Here is a 27,910-nt window from a genome sequence, read left to right as displayed (position 1 = left end):
ATTCATTTCTGAAGACAACAAGGACTGGTTTACACATGTATTTTAAAGTGATACATCTGTAGAACTAGACAAGCAAGAAATAACCTTTAGCCAAGAGAAAGGACTAACAACAACATTGTAACAGTAACTGTTTTATGTCCATGTAGTTATTCAAGGGTCAAATTTGACAACTTTGGAATGCTGAAATATACCTAGATGTACGTTATAAACATAATCACTTTAAAGTTGCAAGTTAGTATCATCTCAGTTGGAATAGTATTTATTCAGTTTTCTTATTTTCAATTTCAATAACAGAAAGGTAAATCTGCGACATTCCAATGTCTTCCCCGAAATCGGAGAACCTGGTACATCAAAATATATGTATGAGAACGAGAAGACCAGGTGTCTCTTTGAATCTGAAGAGGCAGTATTCCAAAAGAAAAGATTCAGAAGTAACAAAATTATAATTACACTTTAAAGCAGAACACATTTCTGTTCATAATCGTAATAATGGTAACAGCATTGCATATACGACATATTTCCTTTGTTCTGGTGCTATCGTAAAATGCTGATGGATGGAAACTTTCAGCACACATCATTATATTAGGTTATCACAGGAACACAGACAAGACCATATACAGATTTCTCAACTGTACTGTATGTTACAGGAAATATCACGCTGCGATCGGCTCAGTCTCTCTTTCTCTGTACTGCACACTTACATGACATTGAAACAACTGCAGACTGTTAAAGAGATCTGATAAGAAAGAAAGAAATGGTCCTTGGGAAGCTCTAGTTCTCCTGTCAAAGGAAGCCAAGGTAGGAAATTTTTCAGGAAGAAACATTTAATTCAGAAATGCCAATTTACTGAGCCCAAACAGTTTTGCAATATCCTAACCAATGGTTAAACTTTATTGATCATAAGAGTGATTCATTCAATTCCCACAGAGAACAACCTTAAAAGTCATTACACTTTATTGGTTTACAACATGTAGCAGAAAAAAATCCTAGCGTTCCATGTATAGCTTGCACCAAAATAAACATGTTTGAAAGTTGAAAAGTAAGACTGTACTCTTATCACATATCTACCACATATTTAAAAAAATAAAAACAACAAACAAACAAAACAACACAATATTTAGCACCCTGGAAGCTCTTATAATCATGCAAATATTTATTTTAATTTATAGACAGGATTATTTATAAGTACTGCAGAGTGACTCTTACCTACATAGCGTTCCACATCTAAAACAGAGAAAGTTGGTGGAGGAAGTCTGAGCCCCAGACCATCTAATTTAGGAACCATAATGGGAACATCAAACCCATGTTTCTCCAAGTATCTTTGTGTCAGCTGGCTTCCATGCATTTTCAAAATGACTTCATCAGCACTGGTGGAAAGAAATAATGGAATATTAGCAGAAAAGCATCCTTCCAGCACTACTGAAAAAAAAAATGTCACAGGTTAGGGGAAGACAGATGGAAATGCCTACATTTGAATCCAAAAGAAGTGGACCCAGTATTGTTATATTAAGCATTCAACTAAGAGACAAAGAAGACCTAAACCAGCAAGGAAATGCTTACTTTTGTGCATAACCTATGAACTCATTGTCTTTCTATATGACTGAACAGAGAAATTTAAGAGGATAGGGAAAAGGAATTCTCATAGATAGCTCAGGATCAAATACAACCATGTTTCTCCACTTTCCTCTAAAGCGTGTGAGAACAGATCGACTACCAGCTCATATGAATGTTCTATGTTATTTAGAATTAAATTGAGGAATATTCCTGGACTAGAGGAATAGACAGACAATATTCTGACAGATCAGATTCTGACAAAAAACAAAACACAACCACTCACGCTACTACCCCCATTCCCTCACAAAAACAAACAAGCAAAACCCCAAAAAACTCAACCCACCCCCCCCCCCCTATAGCAGCGCTGACAGACAACATATCCCAGTGCAAAACTAAACAGGGGAAGCTAGTACATGAAAAGGTAAATGCATCCATCTGAAACAGAGATGGGGCAGGAAACGATTCTAAAGGAGGAGGAAGTCATCCTCAACCTTCATTTTCTGAACCAGAGAAATGTCAGTCACCTCCTCTAAGACACCCTCAGCCAACAACGTTTCTCTATTTTTTTCACTGAAATGCATAAGTAAGCTTCTGTACCTTGGGAAAGAGCGAGCCCGCAGCTGTTTAACGAAGGTCCGTGTTCCAGCCTGCACCGGTTTGGAGCCATCATCCACCTCTGTATAGTCATGTCTGTGCCAGTTCCTCCTCTTTTTCACTATAAATTTCAGAAGGATTGAACTTTGAATTAGTTAAATCAGATGGCTCAGATTAGCAGTCATCCCATCAGTGAGCCAGACATGCCTCAATCACATTACTATGATTAACAAACCTTATTGCTTATGCAGGTGACACTCTACCTATCTGCAACAAACAGAATCTTCAGGACACCTGGCAGTAATCCTCTATACTTCTACAGCTCCTTCTATCTGAGAACCTCAGTGCACATTATACACAACAATTTAACACTCTATATGCAGTGCAGCACAAGTAAACAGCAGCAGCCTCAAAGCTGCCCCAAACTAAAAAGTCAGCAACAAAACTAGTAATAGAACTTTGAGTTCCTAAATCTCAGACTTTTTTTTTTTTTTAATAAACAGAAGAATCTTCTCTCTTCGAGATCCACAGACTTCATTTCATGTAATAACACAGAATTAACAGGACCTAATCCCACTGTGCTATTTCACCATATAAGCATGCACATATCCAGTCTGATAATATTACTACTATTCACTTCCATATATTGTTCAAGACCAAACCACCTTTCTTTTATGCACTGTTTACGTCTACATAACAGTTTTGGGTGTAAACTGTTTTGGGCAGGTGTGATCTTTACTACGCAAGCACAATGCATGTTACGCAAGCATTGCACCCCAAAACAACCAACTTCTGAGTTGGTTGAAACTTTAATGGACCGTTACAACATATTAATAAAGAGCAAAGGATAAATTAATGTTCTATTACAACTTTGATAATCTGAAACTCAACTGCATTTTTAACAGTTCTCTGTACTGAAAGTGCCAAGGAAAATGAAAAACTAGACATTTACATAAAAACTGTTGTGTTGGTCTCCTCATGACAAAAGACAAACACAAACAAGAAAAACCCCATCTGTTTTCACAGAATCATAGAATGGTTTGAGTTGGAAGGGACCTTAAAGATCACCTAGTCCAACCTCCCCACCTATGGCAAGGAGGACACTTTTCACTAGACCTGGTTGCTCAAAGCCCCATCCAACCTGACTGTAAACACTTCCAGGAATGGGGCATCCATAACTTCTCTGGGTAACCTGTTACAGTGCCTCACCACCCTCATCATTTAAAAAAAAAAAAAAAAAAAAAATTTCTTTCTTACATCCATCCTAAACCTACCCTCTTTCACTTTGAAACTGTTACCCCTTGTCCTCGCACTACAGGTCTTGGAAAAGTCATCTTCTGTCTTAGAAGCCCCCTTCATATATATTGAAAGGCTGCATTTTAGAACATTGTAAGCTGTATGCAGCATCCCCATTTTAATTTTTTGGCCTTAAGTGAATCAGAAGATAAATTTACTTACGATATCATGGTGAACTTACTGCCTTTTTTCAAATTTTCATTATTTCATAACAAATTATTTCATAATGGATATTTCATTAATTCATCAACCACTCATTTTGTATCTTTATTTATAAAGAACACAAGCTTACTGCTTTGCAAGAAAGCTCTTGATTGTATCATCTATCTATTTGTTAGCAAAATGCAGTTTGGAGCACTTTCTGTCTATACAGATAAACCTGTATCTCTTGTACTCAAACATTCAACAGGCTGAGAAGCCCTATTAAATTCCCAGCAGGTGCCTCAGCAAAAAAGTCCTCGTCTGGGAAAGAAGCTCCACCAGTGCTGAACTTGCTACCGTTCTTCTGACTTAACAGCATATCATTTACCACACTAAGAAATATACTAATGGTACAGTAATTTTTAGGTTGCATTTCAGTTTGTCATGAAAGAAGCCAAACTCTGTTCCACAGCATTAGACGGTTGCTACTAGAAGACTGCTCCAAGAAGATTTAGTAAGAGCAGATCTATAATTTAACTAATATTAAGCAGAAATTTAGTTACATCTGCTGAGGAAACACAGAAGAGGAAAATCTATTGTCACTTGTCAAAACAAATGGTGTCTTACAGGCATATATAAAACAGCCTGCAATGCAAATACAACACCCAGCTAAGCAACTGCATTAATACAAAATTGAACTTTATGAAATAGCTCATCCTTAAGTTTAGCAGACTCATGATGCACCCAAAATCTAAAAAAGTGCCAGCATTACTGAAAACACAGCTAACAGTAACAGGAAGCTAAGGATTTCAGATGAAAAAAAAAAAAAAAAAAAAAAAAAAAAAAGAGTAGCATCTAAAAAGAAAAAAAAAATCCTGCTTCTCCAGAAAAAACCAGTTGGTTATGTAGGAATAACTGACATCTTATCATCATTACACGTAAGAGGTAAATTATTCCTATTGATAATCTGTTTCCTACAGAAGTGACAAAATGTACCCTTCAGAAGACATTTAAGAGAATAAACTGACATTTATAGCTATTTGCTAACCTGAAAACCCGTGCTGAAGAGCTTGCTTAATGAGCCAACTATCCAAATACAGTAAAACTTCATAAATAATGAAGCCAGGTTTATTAAGTTTTCAAAGCTATTTTCTCAGTCATAGATAACAATACAAGAAATTAGTGGCTGATACTAATTTGCCATAGAGTAGTTTCTCATAAATTCACTCATTATAACAATTCATTAAAATTGTAAAATGATACAGCTGCTTAAGAAATTTTAGAGCACAAAATCAGCTTTTAAAAATCTGTTTTTCCAACACTTAAAAACTAGAAGTTAAAGTTGTTCTTTTGCTTTACTTAGTACTTGGCTATGAGCATCATCACTCTATAAGTAAGAGAACACTGAAGAACAAAAAACAGTAATGAAAACTTTTCCCGCTTATGTATCCCTTAATACTAAAGCTGTTATAACCCCTTAAGACATTACAATAACGGTTGCAAGAAAAACAATTTAACTGAATGGATCCTCATGCTCAAATTAAAACAAAAAACCCAAACTACCGAAGTTGAAATGCACATATAACACCTCCCTCTCCCAATCACTCCAAACTAGTGGAAGCAACTAGTGTTCACCCTTACTGTTCCCGAAAATTGAGGCACAACCCACAGTATCAACACTAAAAATACATACACTAAAAACAGACTAGACTGGGGGGACTGAGAAAAGGAAAGAAGTGTGCTGGAAGCTTTCATGAAAACTAAGCAGAAAGCTATTTTTAGATTACATTCCTTATACAAATAAAACAACAGGCCAATAACTGTACCTACTTTAGGCAAACACTATTCCCTGCCCCTCACAATACTAGTCTGTTTGCCTCAGAGGTCAGATGCTAGACTTCAAATGGGGACCATCAAGAGGTACACAGCTGGACAATGAGGCCTCAAGTCTTGGAAGTGGTCCCATAGGCGATTCCCATTTCTCTTGCAAAAATGCAAGAGAAATGTTAGCATAAGAAGACAGAAAAGATTTTGAGGAGCATACAATAAATCACATAATACAACTTCTAAGCCTTGGTACATCATCTCACATTGTCAGCTCAGATCAAATACCAGCATTAGTACCACAGCCAAAGAAAAAAAAACAAAACCAAACAAAAAAAAACCCAACCAAAAAACAAACAAAAACCAAAACCAAACCAAAAAAAAAAGGTAGGAGGGTATTTACAGAATTTGAGATGGTAAAATCAGGTTAAGAAAGTAATGTCCTGACAACTACAGTCCTGGTAACATTTACTGTACCTCATACTCTCTTAAAGCGCTGGATTCTAGAGTCTGGTGACAGATCTGACTCCCAGCATTCATGCAAACATTTCAGACTTAAGGATTACTGAGAAAGCTTTCAAAATAACAAAATATAATAGGAAGACTAAACCAAATAAGCTAAGAAAACCCCAGTCTATTACTATTTTTTAAAATTGCCCCTTTTAAAATTATTTAGGATTTTAGGATTAATTATTTAGCATTTTACACATCTGCTTACTAAAGTTCTTGTAAAATTGTTACTCTTCCAAACTAAGAAGAGGATTTATTTTTGTTTAAAATACAAGAAGAAATTGATTGGTTAATTTGATCTTTATATCTACTACAAAGTAGCTTTCTTTTCATTATTGGAACTTTTACGTAATAATTTTTGTAGGATACTGTCCTGGTTCCAGGAGGGATGGGGTTAATTTTCACAAGAAGCTGGGATGGGACACAGCCAGGATGGTTGACCCAAACTAGCTAAAGGGGTATTCAATACCATGTCACGCTCAGGATATAGCTGGGGAAGTTGGCCAAGGAGTGGGGAAGGCAGGAATCTGCTTCATGAGTGGGCTGGGCTTTCCCAGTTCCAGTTGGTAAGCAGTTGTATGTTAATCGTGTTTTGTATATTCCTTTTTCACTATTATTGTTTTTTTGCGCTTTCCTTTGCTGTTCTGTTAAACTGCTTTTATCTCAACCCACAACTTTTGCCTTTTTCTTCGGATTCTTTCCCTATCCCACTGCAGAGTGGCAGGGGGGAATGAGTGAGCAAACGGCCGCCTGGCTCTTTGTTGCTGGCTGGGTCTAAAACCACAACAGATACTGAAAGTAACCATCCATTTGGTATGAAGTACATGTTTCTTGTATATTTTTAGTAAATTTTCTGCACTACGCGATTTGGTTACATAGGATTATATACTCAAGTGCCTGCTGAAATCATGGATATACTTGCCCTCTTAAATCAAACAGCTGAATTTTTGTCTCTTTCAAAATTCCCTTAGACAAAGGGATGTTAGAATATGAAGCTGTAAATAAAAATGCCTTTTTTACTTATGTACATAATTTCATATGATTAAAGCACTCTGGAGTGTGGGAAGTTGTGAGGCTTTATCAGTCTTTCTAAACACTGAAGTAAGTAAAGCCCAAACAACAAACCATCATAGATTTGATTCTGACAGCTTAGCTGAGGACAATTAATAAAACTCCAGGTGAAGACATATTTCAACATATCACCTCAGCTTGCATTGGTAAGTGGCGTGCCTGAAGCTTCTACTAAATCTGGATGATCTACTTACTTGAGGCAATATGAAGTAATAAGGATAATTTTTACTGCAGATTCTTGTCTTTTTGAAAAGACTTCTAACACAGAAATCACTGTTATCTCACTGTCAAATTGCTGCAGGTGAGACAGAGCTTACATTAGAGCTAGCAGCTGCCTCTGCATTACACAAAAGGTTATTCACAGGCATCACAGTGAAGCATACTAGTTTTCACAAATGAAAAAGAGAAAAGAAGTTTCAAATTTACTAGCTTGTTATTTTGAACGTCTGATAATAATCCCCCTTCTACTCCTCCTAGTCCCTCTAATTCACATTAAAAAAACAGGCAGAAAGTTGGGGAAATAAACGGCTGTTATTTATATTCTGATTTACAGGAGCGACATGCAGATTTTTAACTGAAAATGACAACTGGAATACTAAAAACTACAAGCATGTAAACCAGCATTTATCTGACCTTTTAGCCCGTAACCTAGAAATAGCTAACCCTGAACTCAAATACTATACAAGATACATATCACACAACGTACATTAGTTAGATCCATAAGTGATGCTTTATCACTACCAGTGAGAGTGGAGTGGTTTTAAACTTATTTGTAAATTGTAAAGTAAATTCAGCTTTTAAAAAAAAATCTAGATCTTAAGTCACTGCTGACTATAAATCACTACATGGTCTTCAAGTAAAAGGAAAAAAAAAAAAAAACACATTAGAAAACACAGATGACCATGACTTAGCACTTGGAGGTTAAAGACATACGGTGCGTATAAACATTTTTCAGGTCTGAACACAGAAACTTAATTCATTGTTGGAAAGGTGAAAATTCCTTTTTACATTGTTTCCTTTTGAGAACAGAAATCATGGGGAAAAATCTAAGGAAAAAAGTATGGATAAAGCAGTATCCTTTCAGTAGTTACAGAGAGATAAAAACTATTTTCTTCAGAATTGCTATGCCACTATCTTTCCACTGCAGACCTCTATAGCACATTTACCTACTGAAAGGAGGACCAGAGGAGAGGTGTCTCTGGCTGCTCTGTTTCACAGTCTCTTCTGGCAACTCATAAAAACACACGAGGAACTTGGTGGAAACTTGTTTATAAATCAGAAACCTGAAATTTGGAGCTGTGTAACTCTCAAGGACATAAATAGAAAAACAAAACTAAACAACACAACAAATCTGGAAGTTAATATTCCAGATTTCACTAGACTGTTGTGGCATATATCTACAATCATCAAGAAAGGTACGACAGCTAACTTCTACGTTTTGTCAAAGTTGCCTTCCTAGGCAAATATAGGAAACTTAAGCCATCTTTTGGATTTTTTTTAATGATGATTCCCTAATTTTCATTCTCTCACTCTCTGTCAATTCCAGATTGTTTTCTTTTGCCTCTGTGTACTTTGATTTCTCTGATCTATAGCAGTAGTTTTTATTTTATCAGCATCTCCAGGTCACGGAAACTTTCAGGATGGTTTGTTTTGGTTTGTGGGGTTTTTATCAGCTCAAGAGTTAGTCATGTAGAACCAGTACCTTCTAAATAATCAAACTCATCTTGAATGTTCTTCTGAACAGTCTTTTTCAATTGTACATAGAGAGAAAACAGTCTGAAAGTGTAAAATGGAATTTGAATAACCCATACTTACTTAGAGAAGGTCCATGCAGAATTGCACAGTTGGGACAATGGTATAGATCAATGTCAACAGCATGGTGCTCCTCTACCCCAACGCAGCTGGAATAATATTTTTAAAATGTTAATGAGAATACATGCGTGATTTATTTTTTAAGCTAAAAATAATTAAACCTTAAGTCTTTACCAGAACATGATCAGTCTACAAAATCATAATGAGATAAAAAATTATCTCAACTACTGGGTCGACACATAAATTTTGAGTAATAATTTATTTATCACTGAACAAAAAATGCCATTTTAAAAAAAAACCTCATAAAAAGAAAGTAAGAATCAATTTTATTTAAAAATGAATCCATAATATATACCACTACCCCTCATCCCCAAAATAAGCTTTGATCCTAATTACAGGAAACAGTTTACGCAAAATCATTCAAGAAATCATTCAAGCAACTTTCTTTATAAAATTTATGATTTAAAAAAAAAAAAATCTGAAGTCTATGTACTGTCAGTTTAGAGAAGACATCGTGGATTTTTTCTTGGGGTTTTTTTTCTTTTTTTTTTTTTTTTCCTGCAAAAAGCACATAACTCACTCCTACCCCCCAAGACAAATGAATGAAGTATACTCCTGAAATCTTTACACTACTAGTACTAGCTATGCAAGTTACACAAATAACCACACAAATCACTTGTAAAAGTGTTTTTGTTTTAAAATAGCAACAAGTATCTCTAAGACCACTGGAGAGATATAACATTTTCTCAGTCCCCGTTTTTTCCCATATAAAACAGTCGAAGTGGGATTAAAGTTGAAGATCTGCATAACACTCACAACAAAAACATCTACACTGCTGTATATCTAAATAACACAATTCTAAAGCCAAAATGAAGTTAATTTTCTTAGAAGTTGAAACACTAGAGGTCAATTGGAGGTGTGCTTTTGCACAAAGTTCTCAAGGAAAAAAAAGGTAATGCCTGCTTGCTGGTAGAATTCAAATCTTGGCATAGTTCTTTCTCTCAAAAGTTCATTGACACAAAATCGCTCACTTTAAGCAAGATACAGAAGCAAGATTACAACACTGAACATTTACACCAAAATTAGATATTTATATTCAATGCATTGTAGTAACAGGAGAACTTGAACACTACTCCATTCAGGTAACCCGTTTCACATCAAGAGTGTAATGACAGCTTAAACACCGAAGCTTTGAAATGACCCAGACAAGAAGTCTTTTCCCTAGCAGCCTAGTGCCAAAACTGCTGATATGCTCCAGTAAGTGTTGGTACATGCTGCCAGAACAATACACTAAACGGTCTAGTGTTCAAAGCACACCAATGAGCAAATAAAATCTGAAACTGAAGAGTATCTCCCATGTCACTATCAAGAAGTGATAGTGTTGAATTCTCTGTAAACAGATTCAGCTGGTTCTTCTACTTTGCCATTCACTACATACCACAAGAAATTTAAAAATTATATAGCCTTTTTATATACATACTATTTTAAAATGTAAATACAAAACTCAGCTGCCACAGTTCATCACAATTCTTGCAATATTTAGTATCTGTTTTAAGACCACAACTACAGGAATTGTTACTACATGGAAAGTCAGCTGACATACATAAAAAGGATGGCAGAAGCAGTCTTTTAAAATGCATGTCCCATTTCCTTCTGCTTGTGTTCTCTCTCTTTTTATAGAATAGATGAGTGACTCAATCCTATGTATTGTAAGAAAACTTTAAAAAAATGTACATTCTAAAAGCCCCAAATGAGAAGGCTGGTTTTATACATTCTTAGGAATCCCATTATAGAACCACAGAATGGAAGGAACCTTAAAGACCATCTAGTTCCAAACCCCCAGCCACAGGCCGGGACATCACCCTCGAGACCAGGTTGCTCAAAGACCCATCCAACCTGGTCTTGAACACTTCCGGGGATGGGGCATCCACAACTTTACTGGGCAACCTGTTCCAGTGCCTCACAGTAAAGAATTTCTTCCTGATATCTGATCTAAATCTCCCCTCTTTCAGTTTAAAACCATTACCCCTCGTCCTATCGCGACACTCCCTAATGAAGAGTCCCTCTCCACCTTTCCTGTAGGCCCCCTTTAGGGACTGGAAGGCTGCTATAAGGTCTCCCTGAAGCCTTCTCGTCTCCAGGCTGAACAACCCCACCTCTCTCAGCCTGTCTTCATAGGAGAGGTGCTCCAGCCCTCTGATCATCTTTGTGGCCCTCCTCTGGACTTGCTCCAACAGGTCCATGTCCTCCTTATGTTGGGGGCCCAAGCTGGATGCAGTACTCCAAGTGCGGTCTCATGAGAGCAAAGTAGAGGGGTAGAATCACCTCCCTCGAGCCGCTGGCCATACTTCTTTTGAGGCAGCCCAGGATGCAGTTAGCTAATTTCTGATTTTTGATCAGCTAAAGATGTTTATGTTAGAATGTATCTTGATCAAGTTTGCACAATTACTCAGTGAAACATAGTGCTCCATGGGAAAACTTCACTTACACCCTTCCCTTTTTCTTGATATCTGATATATACATCATCACCCCAATCAGATTATCTTGCTGACTACCAATAAGACCTGTGCATCAAAGTGTAGTAAAAATACCTCCAAGCTTTGATAGTTGTCTGGAATATTGTGTTTAAGGATGTTAGTTTTATTGTTTTTTGTAGAATGTTACAGATAACAGTGTTTCTGCTTTATTTTCAAGCTAAGTATTAAACACTTTCTCTGACTTGATTAATTCCATAACCTTTCTTGAAGGCACATGGGGCTTTGTGTGCAGAGACAGCAAGTGACACTGGAATGGTATTAGAGTACCTGAAACACCCATTCAATAAAGAAAGCAAACATTTTCGTTCTACTCTTTATGCTCTAAACTCAGAATTAACTGGAAAGGCAAAACACTAACTGGGAGATACTGGAAGTTAATCTATTAGCAGGTACCTGACTGATGCAAAGAGCAAATGAGGTGCCAGCACCTGCAAGAACAAGCATTGCCAAGGATGCCACAGAGCACATCAATCACATACAGCACCATTACAAGTCACTTTCCTGAGTCCCTTTCTCCAACATACACAGGTGAATCTGACATTAATCATTCTGGCTACTAGCGAGCAATCAATTACTGTGGTAAATGCAACTTCAGACCTCAAGCATCAAAGCGAGGTCACCAAGAGGTAACAGAGAGCCTGGAAAGCATTAACATACTCAAACACAGTAACACTCCCAATCCACTGATGTTTTCCTGAATGAAATATCATTATTATCCTTCACCTTGCCATCCATTTGGGTTGAAATGTTTTTAGTATATATTACCTAGTTTCTGAATTGCTCATCTCCTGCAGGGAGGCTGTAGACTAATCCTCAGAAATAGTGAAAAGTTTACAGTATTACAAAATAAAATGCAATCATAATTAAAAAACCAACTGTAGGAGATATGCAAAAATACATCTCTAATTCTGTTCATGAAGGTAGAAGGCCTGAACAGGCCCAATTTCATTTGAAGCAGTAGCAAAGTAGAAAAAAATAGTTAAAAATAAGACTCTGTGATATCAGTCTCTGAATGGTCAGACTTTCATAACTTCCCCAAGGTGTCTAGTATCAATGCAAGGTCAGCAAGAGGCAGTATAAGAATTGGGGAAGCCCTAAGCTTTCTCACATACAAAAACATGTCCACCCCTGGCAACTGAAGAAACCCCTTGTTATTCAAAGTCCAAGGAAGCAATTCTGCAGACTTAAGTCTCGGTAGAAGGTGAATGTTTTTGATTTAGTCTCAACTTTCTATGTGATTATTACATTTGTAGCTACATAAAAAGAGCAAGTGTAAACCAAAAACAATCAGAAGGGGACTATCTAACATATCTGATAGATACCAATGGACCTCTGCTTTTCTGCAAAGGGAAAATAAGGCTTCTTTCACAAGGGAAACAAAAATCCTTCAGAGGTTGTTCTCTAGTGCAGTATTGTTATTAATTTAGAATTTAAGAGATGAGTACAAATAGTTCGGTATGACAGATTCAACAACTACTTCACAATTATGCCGGAATGCCTTGTACAAGGAGTTTGCAGAAGTCTAAAACATTTAAAGAGAGCATTTTCCCTGAAGACTGCATGGTTGTCCAAAGTAAAACACCCAAAGCACCTGGCACCTCTTCTCTCCTACAGCAGCATGACATTGTGAACAAGTATTGGATCCGCATCAGTCACCACACAGGCTGCTGCACCTTCCAAATCTAATACGTGCTTACTCTCAGTTCAGTCTGGCTTTTCCTTACTTCTGATACTATCAAGCACGACCACACTTGTTGAGATTGCTTAACTGCCTATGTTGGTCTGACTGAAAGAATCCTGGTTTAAGAAAAAAATTCGAAGCACTCTGGATTCAAGGCCTTATCCTCAGTGTTCTTAAAGGGATATGACTACTTGAAAACCTGTTTTATCTTATTAAAACAAGTAGCATATATAATCCACCTTTATATAAAATTCCAAGTACAAAAGGGAATGATTACACACACAGAGCACTACAGAAGTTAACACTTGTCAAGATATGAATAAAGTTTGGATGCCCACTTCCCCAGTTTAATTGTCACCACTGAAAAGACTAACAGGCCGGATTATCAACTGTCGGCAAGTTATTCCTATTAGGAAATTTCTGAGATTTTCTGTATACTAGGCATATTGAAAAAAATCAATCTTGAAAATCAAGAGATGCAAGTAATTCTTGATAATCTAATCAAAGGACTGCAGAAAACAGATGGATCATACTCAACATGAAAAAAATGAATTAACTTGTCAAGAAGCTGGGTTGTACAGAGGACACCATCCTCTTGGATTCTGTCTTCTGTTCCTTTCCAACATCACTGCAATTCTATAAGCGCCTTTTTCTCCCTCTTACAGTAGCACGCAGAACACAATCTAATGGACTCTTCTGTCGAGACACAATTGTACTTCTTGTGAAGCTTCCCTCAGTAGCCTCCACTTCTCTCAACACCAGCATGAAACTTTGTATCTATAAGCTTCACCTAACAGATGGGGAAACGTGACAGGCCATCACAGGAACATCTACTATTTCTTCAACAGCTATTGTTAGGTAGATATTGTTTCCCAATTACACATTGCCTTACAGCTCAAAATTGAGCCAAAGGTTTTTTTAAGTCTTGGGACACACAAAGATCAGGCCTAAATACCTCTTGGTTTTCCACAGTCTGATCTGAACTATCTGACTTTTTTGCTGTCATTGTGCAGAAAAAAATGCAGGTTCAAGATTCTTGCTAGCATGTTTAATTAGGCACAATACCTTGCATATATCCCAAGCTATAAAATTACCGAAAATTACATTTTCCAAGATCCCCCTATGTTCTCCCTGAATAAACACTATGGGTAATGTTCTTTTTGTTTCTCTACTATGTTATTTCTGAACAAGAACTCTGCACATCATCTTCTTCAAGTCCACCTTTGCACCAGCACCCACAACCTTTCCTTGCTATGCCTCAGAAAGCACTGCAGGCTTTATCCAGTAAAACAAGAAAAAAGCATGTGTCTTCACATCCAGTAGGAAAAAAATCAACAAAATTCCTGGAACAGTGGAAAAACGCTAGGGGTATTAGAGCATCTTCCCTGTTACTAGGATTACAGGGCTATAGACAATTACTAGGGCTATAGGCATGTTTCCTATTATCTGAGAAAGCAGATCCCCAAAATCCTTTTTCAATTTCCAGTTATCCACAGAACAGCTGAGAAGATGTACAGACAGTGAGTCCCTACTGTGTCTTAACAGGGATGAGTAAAGAAATAAGTCAATTCTAGAGGTTGCATAGATTCAATAGTAACAGGACAGCCTTAATTGTCCAAAACCTGAACTCACTACTAGAGGGCACAGTTTCACATAACATTAAACTGAGTGTAGCTGTTGCTGCTGAAAGGAGTCCCACCCTCCTTCCTCCAACTGTCTGACCATGGACTTCCATTGTTTCTCTCACCACATCTAAACCATCAGGCTGCTACATGGCAAGTCAGTTCAACAGATCCAAAGAAAAAAAAATTAACCACCACCCAACTCATTTTTTCAGATAGGTTTTTGAAGCCCTAACAATAAGATTCCCATAAATAAAAAATAAAATGGTATGTGTTACAGTTATGTGTAGTTATTTACCAAATATATAACTTCATGTTATTTTCAATACATGATATTTGAAAATGTTCTGTTATTTCATCTCTACAGTATTTTGTCTTCCTAAAAGTGATTACTAAACAATAGGAAAGAGATGTCTGTTTAGCAATCTTATGCTGACAATATACAGGTATAAGAAAGAGAGACTGACACTTGTCTTTTTAGTATCAGGTCTTATGACTGAATTTCAAATCATCATGGATGAGAGGCATTTCTATTAATATACTGAGCAAATAACTCTGTAAATAGTAGGCAAGTATTATAGCAAACTTTACCTGTAACAAGGTCTGCAGTTGCTACTTTCAGTCTTTATCTGTTTGAGCGCAGTAAAACCCAAAATACTATTGCATTTATTGTCAAAATTAATTAGCAAGCTTGCAAGCTAAGCAAAGAACAGCTTCTCCTATTCCATCTCAAGAACGCAAAGAAAAGCATGTGGTAGGAAGTCAATTTGGCAATTTTTAAGGAATTTTAATTAGTCATTTAATTCAAGACTATTCTTTCCAAGTGGGAAAAGGATGCCAAGTAGGCAATATTTACAGGTTAAAACAATGGAAGTACTACAGATGTCACTGCCACAACCAAATAGCCACATCTGCCACTCATTCAGGGACAAAATTAAAATACTTAATTAGGAATAGAAAGACAAAGTCATAGTGTGACAATACAGTTGACAGACAACATACCATCCCATAGCGCAAAACCAGCTAAAAAATGATGTTTATTTGAAGGAGAGTCTAAAACTCAAAATAAACGTAGTGAGATTTAAAAACCTGAACCTCAAGTGCCAGCTAGATTCCCCTTCTCTCTCCTCCACAGCCCCCTTCAAAAATGCATGCAGTTACAACAAAGGAACAGAACCGACAGAAAAACACAAAAGTAACACAGGAAAGTGCAAAGAACTACCTGCTATTTCAGTCTTACCATGATAAGCATGGTAACAATTCTGGAATCACAATACTAGTAATTTTAGACTTACAATAATATACTTCGGCAATTAAATAATTTTAAAGAAGAGACAAACTTCTAAATACTAGATACAGAACCATACTGCCTTAAAATAAATTACAGAAATAAGTTCCCAACATAAAGATATTTGAGCTTTTGTTTTTGCCATATTCACTTTCCAAAACAAAATGCCTTTTAAAAACAAATGACCGGTATAAATACAACTCAAATAGCATGCATAAATATACTTTTTAAAAATAATTTTTTAAAAAATCAAATTTTAAAACAGAATAATGGTTATCTGTAGCAATTACTCACCCCTCTCAGAGCTACCAATTTTCTCCAGAAAAAAAAAAAAAATAATTTTTTAGATTTGCATTGATTTCATGCATGTTGGCCTAATAGCATATATAGTTTTAGTACATATTCACTCACACACTTTCCACCAACCAAGTTCTTAAGAACAGAAAAATGACATGTTAGGCCAACTCCCAAAATACTTCAAAATACACTAACTTATTCAATACTGCATGATCCTACAACACCCATAAGAATCCCAAGAACAGCAGTGCTCCATGACATAATACACATAAAACTCTGACCTTTGATTTCTCAGTCTACTTTAGATCAACCATCATGTTGCACACTAAAAACGTAAATGTTCGTTACATAGCTTTAGACTTCCCTCTAATGTATTTGAAGTACGCTATTGCTTCTAAATTATGTAAGATTTCTCTGAAACAAATTATTGCAGTAACACAAACATGTAGACGTATATCATCCAAAGGGCTTTCCAAAGGCTCAGACTTGCTAGACCTCCAGAAATAAAATTTAAAGTTTGATAGTTATACTAGTGTAGTTGTTGCAGAATGCACTTTTGATGGCAATACTCATGCACATTCTTCCACTAAGAAAATCAGTACACATAATTTCTCTCTCAAGTAATGGTGCTTTTCACTCCCTCAAAGCAGAGAGACTAAAATAGGTGAGTACGTGACATCTTGTCAAAGAAAGCTCAACTCCACAGAATGGATTCTGGAAAGCTGAAACCTAATGGGAAAATTATGATCAATGGAACAAAAGTATCAAGTTACATAATGATACAGGTTCAGTTACAGATACAACAAAACTTTCTACCGATATTTAGGGATGTAGTCGTGTATTCAACATAATCACCATAGTACCTAAAACCTGGGGAAACAACATTGACATACATTATTTGTACACCGATTCTTCCATTCTGTAATTCCAGTCTGGTCTGAAAATGAGTTTATATGTTTTTGAAACCGAACACATGCTTCTTTCCAAGATCTGGATTTTAAGTATAATTAGTTCAATTTATTGAAATTGGAAGAATGAAGTTAAGACAGAAAGGGTCATTGCTTTAAAAAAAAATACTTCGACATGTGAATATTTGTTATAATCTTACTTCTATAATTACAGCATAATTTTACTTCTAATCATCTACATTTATGAAAAGATTGTGTGGAGGGCTGATTTTCTATACAACTGTTTCATGTAACTATTAGGAATCCAAGCAAAAAAAAGTAAAATTACTGTTCAAACTCCAGTCAAAATAAGTACAATGCTCAGGAAATCCAAAGAGCTCTACATTCAAAAATACACAATCAAGTCAAACAACCTTTTCACTACAATGTAAGACTGTTAGGAAGAGACATATAGCCCATCTAAATTCATGCTAGCATCAACCATCATGGATTACGTGTAGCAGTTTATGAGAAGTACTTTTCCTAATATACCAAAGTACTACTTTTGATGTATTCCTTCTGTTTAGTAACATCTACTAAGCACATACCCAATTCCTCCCTCCTTCCTATGCCAACTGAGGTCGCTACTTAATTCTTTCAACTAGATTGATTGCATCAAGCTGCTTAAAAAGAGTATTTATAATTAACTTTTGTCCTTGTCCTCTTAAAATCATTGTTTTACAGAAATGACAGCCTGAAGGAGCCTAGATCTTTTAGTGTAGATTTCAGCAAAATAAGCTGCCTCAAGAAGATAAGAAAAATAACACTTAAGAAAACTACAGCAGACCTTGAAAGTAAACAACATGACAGTGAGAGCAGAACGAAAAGGCATTTCAAAAGCAACAGTGATAGTTGAAGGCCTTATTTCAGTGTGAAACCGATGAGATAAGCCAGGATGATACCAACAAGTGAATCAAGACATCAGATTTGTAGGAAAGAAAGAAAAAAAGGTACATCAATCTGATCTGAAGAAAAAATATTTTTTTAGCACTTTAAAACCAGTGATTGGTGTAATCCTTCATATGTGAAGCCATCCACTCTGCTCAGGAATTCAGAAAGATTCTCTGTAGCAGTTCAGCCTCCCATCTTTCCCCATTCGTTTTCCCAGACTGACATACCAAAGAAAAGGAGAAACAATAGCTCAGTCTTACTTCAGGCACTGTGTCTTAGCAAAGTTGTAACTGCTAGAAGTATGCTGGAATAAATGAGAGCTATCCTGTCCTTCCCACAACTGATGCAGAAAAAAGGATTAACATTGGACTTCAAGTAATTCTAGGAATACTGGAGTCCCAATTTATCTGACCAGAGCCAACATGAATTTCAGCTCTGGTTATAACCCAAGTCTGTAACAGCTTTGTTTTGACAGGCAGCATGGGCCTTACATACATAGAAGATCACACATATTAGTTATTTGATTCAAAGAGAGAAGACACTAGAAAGGGAAGAAAGAAGACAGAAATTAACCATCTCCTTATACAATGATGACAAAGGTTTTCTAGATCTTTAAAAATACATCATGGAAAAACATTCTTATCTCCTCCTCAAAACTTCAAGCCAACAAAAGTTTACCTCTTCCTCTCTAAGATATTCAAGAATCTAGTAAAAGCCCGACATGTAACTGCATCTTATTTATGTAATTTGCCCTATTTCAATTCCCAGCCAGGGTTATTCTAACTGTGCAATAATTCCAGAGCAACCGCTACACGTACTGAAGCCCTGCTTCTCAGGAAGTAGCTGGACATCACTTGCTGATGGAAATTAGAGAATAAATCTTTTGTTTTCCTTTGCTTCCATGGACAGCCTTCGTTTTTGCTTTATTAAACTACCTTTATCTTGACCGCAAGTTTTTTTTCCGTCTTATTTTCTCGCCTGCCCCATCCTGCTGAGGAGGGGACTGATAGAGTGGCTTGGTGGGCACCTGGTGTCCAGCCAAGGTCAACTCACCACACTTACAAATGAGGAAAAAAAAAAAAAAAAAAAAATCCAAAACTTACAACTGAGGAAAAAAAAAAAAAGTACTTTAAAATAATACCTTCAAACCACAGTGGTTGTAAAGGCAGAACTAACACTCTGTCTCAATTCTATGAAAAGAAAAACAAAACAAAACCCCACCAAACCACAAAATCTTCAACCCATTTAAAATAGCTGCCATAGTTATCTTGAAAGAGACATCTTAACTGAGTGCGTTTGTAGTTGTATTCTACCCAAGAACAAACTACTACTCAAAATTGCTACCATTATTTCCCCAGCACAAAAAGAAGAAGAAATAAGCTATGTTCTACTACAGAGATAATGAGAAGGTGGAAAAGGGAAGTCAGTATACAAGTTAATTATACTTCACTCATTCAGGAATAAAGCAACTGACAACTGTAATACAGCAAATGAAGGCCAACCCTTTTCCTGAATGAACACATAAAAAAATGAAATTTAAAGAAGCTTTTTTTTTTGTTATCTATTGTCCACGTTTGCTTGCCCCAACTTTTTCATTCTTTGTTTTTTGTCTCAATCTTCCTCAGCAACACAGACTCCTTCCACTTTTACACAGACTTCTGTTAATTATCACACTGTCTCTAGCCATCTCAATGAAACATTGCCTATGATGTGGTTTTAAGAATTACTGGCATCCCAAGTCCTTTGACCGCAATCAACACAAATTTTAGTTCCAGTTCCAGTGCATAGTTTCCTGTGAGGTAGCAAGGGCTTTTTGTACAAAGAGTAGACATATTAGTTACTTGTTTCTAAGACAGAGGGCACTGGAAGGAGAGGAAATGAGAGAAATTAACTGAATCACAAACAGCCTATGAAGAGAAGCTGAAGTTCAACCCAAAATGACAAACTAACCTTAGGAAGCAATGACATGATATAGCTTTCATTGATCTAACAGCTTGAAGCCACTGGAAGAGGCAGGTTACTCATTCTCTTCCAAGTAAGCATCCCATTCCCCTTCCCTGCAATGGTCCTGGTACTTGCCCGGTTACAAGCCAACCTGTTTTCACTCACTTATCTGACAGAAACTAACCTAGCCAGTTTTTTGCCTGCTTCTCAAGTTAGTTTACAGCACAGTCGGACAACTATCAGAGCCAATCCATCAGAGGGAGCTGGACTATGTAACCTGAAGAGAAGGACATGAGGAGTAGGACTGCCCGTTTTGGAAATAGAAGTCACTAGACCCAGTCAGGCCTACTGTGTAACTTCACCCTCATTATTCACATACGCTCAGAACTATTCCAATAAATTGCCAACAGCTCACCAACCAGATTGCAGGGAACATCACTCCATGCATCTGTAAAACTTCCTAGAATTTAATTGTATATCCTGCATAATATTGAAAAAGAAGTTTCTAAGTCTAAGAGATGCATATGCTGGCACTAGAAGACATAAGTAAACCAAGGGTTTTTTAGATAGCACAGCATTAGCTTTATCAGTTCCTTAAGACTAGTTACCTGTACAAGAGTAGCTTAGGCACGTACCAGGCAGATATATGATTTATGTCACTACCAATATGTTATTTGCCTACAAAACACTCTTTCCAGTAATTCAATGAAGTACATCAGTAACTATAACAGATCAGAAAAACAAACGAGTAACACAAACAGTTTAAAAGCCACATTTCCAAACTACATCAAACATGGCTTTCTATAAAGCAGGACAAGATCAGAAGGACAAATTTTCAGCTAGATTCTCACCTTCTAGTTTGAGAGAAACATGATGACCATTCTGAAGTGCGAAGATATCTACTGCTCTTAAAGAAATGCCAGCTTGCTGGGAAACAGCAAGACTTAATGCTTGGGGTTTATTTTTTAGAGACTAATTAGAAAGATCTCACTAATGGTTCTTGCATAATCACTCAAAGCAGTTCTTAAATTCCAGAGTTACCTACACCCAAGTTTCACAAAAAAAGACTTACTCTAATATTCTTATGTTACGAGTATCTCTTCAATATTAGATATTAGGCCAACCACCTCTTTCAGGCGATCTGCATTGTATAATAAAAGCAGGGTTTAATTCATTTGGGAATTTGTTGGTACGTCTTCAGCAGTTCCATTCCCTTCTCAACATGTAGAAGTGTTGACTGCTCCTCATAAACGAAGGGCATGGACTGCAGCCTCCTACAAAGAGAGTACTAGCTGGTTATTCCGGTTGCCTAATAAAGATGAGCTGTTTAGAAAGATCAGGTTGCCTAATAAAGATGAGCTGTTTAAAAAGATCATGAAGCCTGACAAGTACTATCAGTACTGAGTTATTTATGCAATCCACACTCTGTAAAGCTTTCGACATCCTGAGTAATGCTGTCAGTAAGCACCATCAGATCTGTCTTGTTCTCAAGCACAATGATAAAAAAAGGTTTGGAGATGAACAGTACCAAACCCACAATGGCTTCCTAGCCTGAGGGGATTGATTAGGGAGCTAATGATTGTTTTTAAACTGTGCCCCTTCAATGGAAAATGACATCAGGCATGATTTGAAAATACGACTTTCCGCTAACACTAGGCAATAAATACCCTTTTCTGTCTCCCACGTTCTAGCACCAGTAACCTGTATGAGCACAACCTTAAGACTTCATTGCTGCAAATCCCTTATTCCTGGGTTACTCTATGACTGATTTGCTGCTTCTACAGACTGCAGCAAGAGCAAACTTCGATTCAGCCTGCTTTACGCACCTTTTAACCGGCTCCTTACACCAAAAACAGTATTATCACCTAACTGGTTTAATAATTTCTGAACTAGATTGGTTTTAAAGACCTCCTGGAGCCTCCTACTAAGCAGCCTTAACGCTAACAGTAGTAATTCAGAGTCTCTGCAGACGTATCTGAAATGAAACTTTTACTGCCTTCAAAATTCAACCCATTAAATAGTTCTCCTCCTTTAAGGAAAGAAAAACTCAAAGATATTTTTAAACTCCTCTGCTTCTCAATTGTGTAATTCCCCCTCCAGCCTACAGTATTTTTCAGACACTGCCAAGAGCTTTTTAGTAAGCTTTTTAGCAAGCAGAATAATTTCTGTATCTAACAATAACAGAAAATAATATATGATGGCTCCTATAGCTTTGAAATACCTTACTTTTTATAAAGCAAATAGACTTGCAGTCAATAGCAAGTAGAGACAGACACTTCATTTTTGAAGAAACCTGAGAGCAAACTGGCTCATCTCTAGCTCACCATCCCCATTTCAAACACAGATGGAGTAGCTGATTACATTAACTTCTATTTAAGCTATGATACAAGCAAACTGTTTCAGATACACAGATAATGAGTTTAAATATCAGATGTTACATTGGCTGGCTGGCAGAGCAGTAAGTAGAATAAGCTCCTTCAATCAACTAGATAATGCCTATAATTTAGAGATCTCTATTGGATTCTCAGCTGCTTATAGAGGTGCAGAGGGGCATACTGGCCAAAAACTGCATCCGTGCAGTCCGTAACATATGAAGAAGTTATTTTTACACATTATTCCATCTACAGAAATCTAACTGTTCAATTCTCTTCAGACGGAATTAATGAAGCTCAGCAATTTTGAGACCACATGGAAACTTCAAATAGTGCAGAACAAAGCTAAATAGAGTTTGGGAGTTGAATTACATCAGCACTAAGACTGAATTTTATCTACATCAATTACTTCTATTCTGGATACAATCTGACATACTGATTTTAATCTATAACTCTAAAAAGCTCAGATCCAGGTTACTGAAACCAGTTTTGCTCTATCATAAGCTATATACAGTCATCTAAATTATTTGCAAAAGCATAAACCCGTATCTTTTATTCTAGATTTTACACACAAACACTTTTAGAGGTAATCTTTACTACACGGTCTATGCTAGTCAGCTCCTCAGCTTTTAGATGGAGAAAAAAGATTTCACCTGTGTATCACTCTAGTGTACATATATATAGCTCTTACAATGCCGCCTTCGTAGTGGGCAAAACACCAATAATATTCAAACAAGAATGTTCAAAGAAATGCACAAGAAAAGTAGGAAGCAGCGGACCTGCTACAGAAGGTCCCCTGGAAATGAGTACAGACCTATATATACCATTCCTATAAAAGTTACAGGGGCATTATGGTTCACATTGTGAAAAACACAAAATTAATTCTTCAGGAGAAAATTTCTGACTCAAATCTTGCTTAACTGTTTTATGAGAGAAGACAGGAAGTCTGCCAAAGAGCAACACATCCAAGTGTTTTATTTTGGGTGTCAATACTACAAGAAGTGATCATATTAAAATGTTTTGATATAAGCTAAGTAAATTATGCCCTTGCAATTCAAGATTGAAAGTACACATTATTACAGGTCTTGAGCTTTGTCTGCAAGAGTAATCTGCACTATTACACACTGGAGGCCAACCAGCTGGAATGCAGCTCTTCAAGAGGTCTTTGTAGCCCTGGTGGAAAACAAGCTCATCACGACCCAGCAATGCAACCCTGTGGGGCAAAGGCGGCCAATGGCCTCCTAGCCTGCATTAGGTAAAATGCTGCCAAAAGGTTGAGGGAGGTGATCTTTCCTCTCTACTCAGCAGTAGTGACGCCACACCTGGAGTGCTGGGTCCAGTTCTGGGATCCCCAGTAGAAGACACATGGACGTACTGGAGCAAGTCCAGCTAAGTGCCCCTAAAATGATTAAGGGACTAAAGAATCTTCAATTAGGATGCTGAAAGAGCTGCAACCCTTCAGCCTGGAAGAGAGAAAGCTCAGGGGGATCTTATCAATGTGTGTAAATATCAACATACATAAATTCCCCTGAAGGGAGGGGAAAGGTGACAGACTTTGCTCAGTAGTGCCCAGTGACAGTACAAAAGGCAATGGCCACAGATTAAAGCATACAAAATTCCATCTGAACACAAGAAAAAAAAATTATGTGTTTATTTTTTAGCTGCCAGAGCAGTCAAACATTGGAAGAGGTTGCCCAGAGAGGCTGCAAAGTCTCCATTTGTGGAGATATTCAGAACCCAATCGGTTACAGTTCTGAGCAGCCTGCTGTAGGTTACTCTGCTTAAGCAGGGAAAGCAGACTAGATGATCTTAAGATATCCCTTCCAACCTCAGTGGTTCTGTGAAATTTATTTATTAAAACAAAATTTTCTAGATTAATTTGGATCTATCACTAGACTGTTATAAATCTGGTTTAAACCAAAAGTAAGACTACCTGAGGACTTTTGTTCCACAACAATTGATACTAAGTGGATTACTTAAAATAGCAAGTATAATAGGATGCAGCCTTGGAATGAACAGTTGTAAGAAACAACTATTTTCAAATCTGGAGTAGAGGAGAATGAGTGAGAAATCGCAAGAACACACACAAAAAAGGATACCCATATATAAGGGTATTAGGGCAATATCCAAATAAGGATGCTGGCTCCTAAAGCCTACCTAAATTCAGAAGACGGACAGCTAACCACAGGGGTAGCTACACTCAACTTGGCACCTCATCACTTAACCCAAAAGTTCCAAAAGCATTCTGCTTGCCCTGCACACCCAGCCAGCATGTGCCACACTCCCTGGCATCTAAGCCAGAAGGCAAACACAGCTGCCATGCTTTCAGAGTACCAGGCTCTAAAAAATAGTTATATCTTGGGACTGAGGAAGGGAGAAGTTATTTTGCTTTTCCAAGTGAGATGGCAGCAGTGGTTATTCAGGTTGTTGGAGTTCAAGCCCACACATCTCAAGGGAATGTTCATCTCCAGGTTACTTTTTATGTAAAGATATTCTATCTCCCCTACTCATGACCTCTTACTCCACAGAAAAGAATCAAAGAATTACAGACCCAGAACAGAACATGACCCAGACATAGTCTTCTGGTTAGGGCACTCAGATGTAGACAGGATTATCTTGAGTTCTGGTCCCTGCTCCTGACATTAGAGAATAAATACATACAGTGAGCATGCATTACAGCACAACCTTTTGCAGGTATTAAGACATACTAATACTTTCTTTGTCTTAGGATTGAATAGTGCTTTCTACAGGAACATAACAGCCTGTCTCCTAACTATAAATGCACCTTTTTTTTCATTTTTTTAAAAGGCAGAACTGTCTATTTCTCTAAATACTTCACAAACTGGTGAGGACTTTAAAATTTGCCTAAAACCTGACTCATACCTGACAGACTTTTTGGAGTATAAATAACACTTAACAGTTGTTGCTTTTCTGGTTTGAAAGTGATAATAATGTTTTGCTCTTCTTTACAACCTCTACTAACATAATCCAAAAGCATCAAAAAGGTTTTTCTTTAATAATTAGCAAAAAGTAGTAAATACTTCACATGAGAACAATCCTTTACCATGACTGTTTCCTACATAAAGATTTAGAAGTCAATGACCTCTAAAGAGTCTTTAATGAGTTCAATAATTCACTGAATGCAAGTATTAAGCCATTTTCTTACAATTCAATTACAGAAGAAAAATTTATTTATCAGTTTGTATTACATAGCACTAGCTGTGAAAACAAGTAAAACTAAAAATACTAAGAAAAAATAATCAAGTTATTTGAAGACAGAGAATTCCCCAACTTTACAATATAATTTGTAGTACATTATTTTAAATATACCCAGAGTCAGCTTTCTTTAAAAAGAGAGGTTTTACTTTTAGCAATTCAAATCACAGAGTTACACAAGACAACCTCAAACTGTGTATTCATCTTCAGAAAAAGCAAGAATTAAAGATTGGACTTGATGCAGCTGATTGTGGTTAGATTCCATTCAGAGAAAGATATAGAAAGCTACATTTTAAATTTAATGTTGATTATCATTTCTTATTTTCTGCACACCATAAAGTAGTTTCCATCAAATCAAAAACTCAACCACACATCTGTATCAGCATCAGCAAGCCGATCAGCAAGACTACATTAGAACATGGATCTTCCATACTTTGCTTCAGAGTGATTGGTCATTGCAGTGGGTATTTTAGCACAGAAGCTTTTTTCACTCACAAATTAATGCTCAAATTTAAAACTCCAGACTCTTGCAGTACAAGTTCATATTCTCCAAGTATTCTTTGTTCTGTTAACCATTTCCTTCTGCATTTTCTTCATTTTGCTGTCCTCTCTCCATCCAGCTTTTCACCTAGAAGATGGCCTCTTCTTCACTATGCTGCTTACTCTCTTTGTAGATACCCCATGAGAACAGAAAAATCTCCTAATCTCAGTTCTGATTTTTCAGACACCTGAAAACCAGAAGTCACATCCAGTTAGAGGTTTCTTTGTGTCTGGTACAGAGCTCTGAAAAGGAAGTATCTGCTTTACTCCCAGCCTCTTAGCATATAGTCAGTAAGTTTCCAACAACGATCATTTAGACATCCACAGTTTTTCTTCCAAACACATATGATGAGGGTACACATGACGCTGGCAAGCACATTAAGGGATAGAGAACATTTCATAACAAAAACCTTGTTCCAAAGTATTATGGTGCACAAACTTCACAAAAAGCTGATTAATTTCTCAGAAGCTCCAAGTAAGGCATATATTCACACTGGAAAGAGACTTGTCCAGCTTTCTCAGGTTAGCATATAAGAAACAGAATTTCACTATACTGTGTTAACCACCGATCTAGTATATAAAACATTTACCTTCTACTTTTGTGTGCAAATTTCCCATTAGCTGTACAAAAAATACAACAGAAAAACAGACTATTCAAAACCTTTACTAATATGATGTGCTATAAAAAGCATATTATATTTTAGTAGTGTTGCCCTGGGACAGCGTGGAAAACTATAGATAGAGACTTTCCTGCTTCAAGCTTCTAAATAGTCCACAAGCAACTCCCTGGGAATTTTCCCTGAAGTTTGTTTGCATAGGGAACTGATATCACGTACTGCAGGGATGCATTCACTTCCATTCTCAGCACACGCATGCCAAGAGCAGTAAGGAATACATCGCAATTCACTCTTAATTACATGATGTAAATGTACTGGAGCTTCATGTAAGCTCAGTCAAGATGAACAAGATGTTTGCTCAAAATCCTTTCACTGATAATCTGACCATACTTAAAGGCTAAAGTTTTATTTTCCCTTGCTTTAGTACTTTTTCAAAATTTTGTCTCATTTCCTTGTCCCCCTCCTCACGTAACATCACTGTTTAAGAACGTGTAACATCAAAGAAAAAAGGGAATTAGATGCAGTGCTACCCTATGAAAGACACAGATTCAGCCAATTAAGGTGGAGACACACATTGGCTCACACTGGGGGGCTGAAGGTATAAGAGCACCAACACGCAATAAACAGGATTGTAGAGTTCTTGCAAATCTATTCCTTAATGTAAGGAAACAACTTTTGGGAAAAGACCACTTGTGTACGAGGCATGTACTCACCTTTGCAAGAAATAGGTAACTCCGCGTTAACAAGTCGAGCACTAGCACCAACGGTGATACCCTCCTTTCACCAATACACAAGATTTTGATCTCTCTTACAGTAATAAGCCTATTCAGTATCCAATACCAGAACTAACTAGGAGTAAAAAGTGGAGGGTTTGTGGTTGATTGATGGAAATCAAATGCACAGTACACTTTCATTTGGTGATGCCAGCCAAGACACCAACTCCCAAGACAAAATTAGAGTTTGCCCATAGTAGTAAGATATAAAAGCCAAGCAGTAAAACTTGCAGAAGCACTTAAAAATTACATCTTCATTTCAGAAAATTCTGATCTATTGAAATGATACTCCTAACTCTAGTTCATACCTAAATCCTTCTTACTAAAGTAAGAAGGATTTCCTTCTTCAAGCACAAGCTAGCTGACCATGCTGGAAGATGAGG

General features: G+C 36.9%; 1 protein-coding gene across 1 annotated transcript in view; it reads right to left on the bottom strand.

Moving 5' to 3' along the window:
* KDM7A (lysine demethylase 7A) overlaps positions 1–27,910 on the bottom strand; it is a 69,231-nt gene that overhangs the window by 31,604 nt on the left and 9,717 nt on the right. The window contains exons 2-4 of the mRNA XM_074144640.1: positions 8,806–8,891; positions 2,152–2,269; positions 1,207–1,367 (exon numbers count right to left, since the gene is read on the bottom strand). Of these exons, the coding sequence (XP_074000741.1) occupies positions 1,207–1,367; positions 2,152–2,269; positions 8,806–8,891 (365 nt within the window). The remainder of the gene's footprint in view (positions 1–1,206; positions 1,368–2,151; positions 2,270–8,805; positions 8,892–27,910) is intronic.

Source organism: Numenius arquata, chromosome 2 (assembly GCF_964106895.1).
Source record: "Numenius arquata chromosome 2, bNumArq3.hap1.1, whole genome shotgun sequence".
Classification (NCBI taxonomy): Eukaryota; Metazoa; Chordata; class Aves; order Charadriiformes; family Scolopacidae; genus Numenius; species Numenius arquata.
This window is presented reverse-complemented; position numbering and strand designations above follow the sequence as displayed.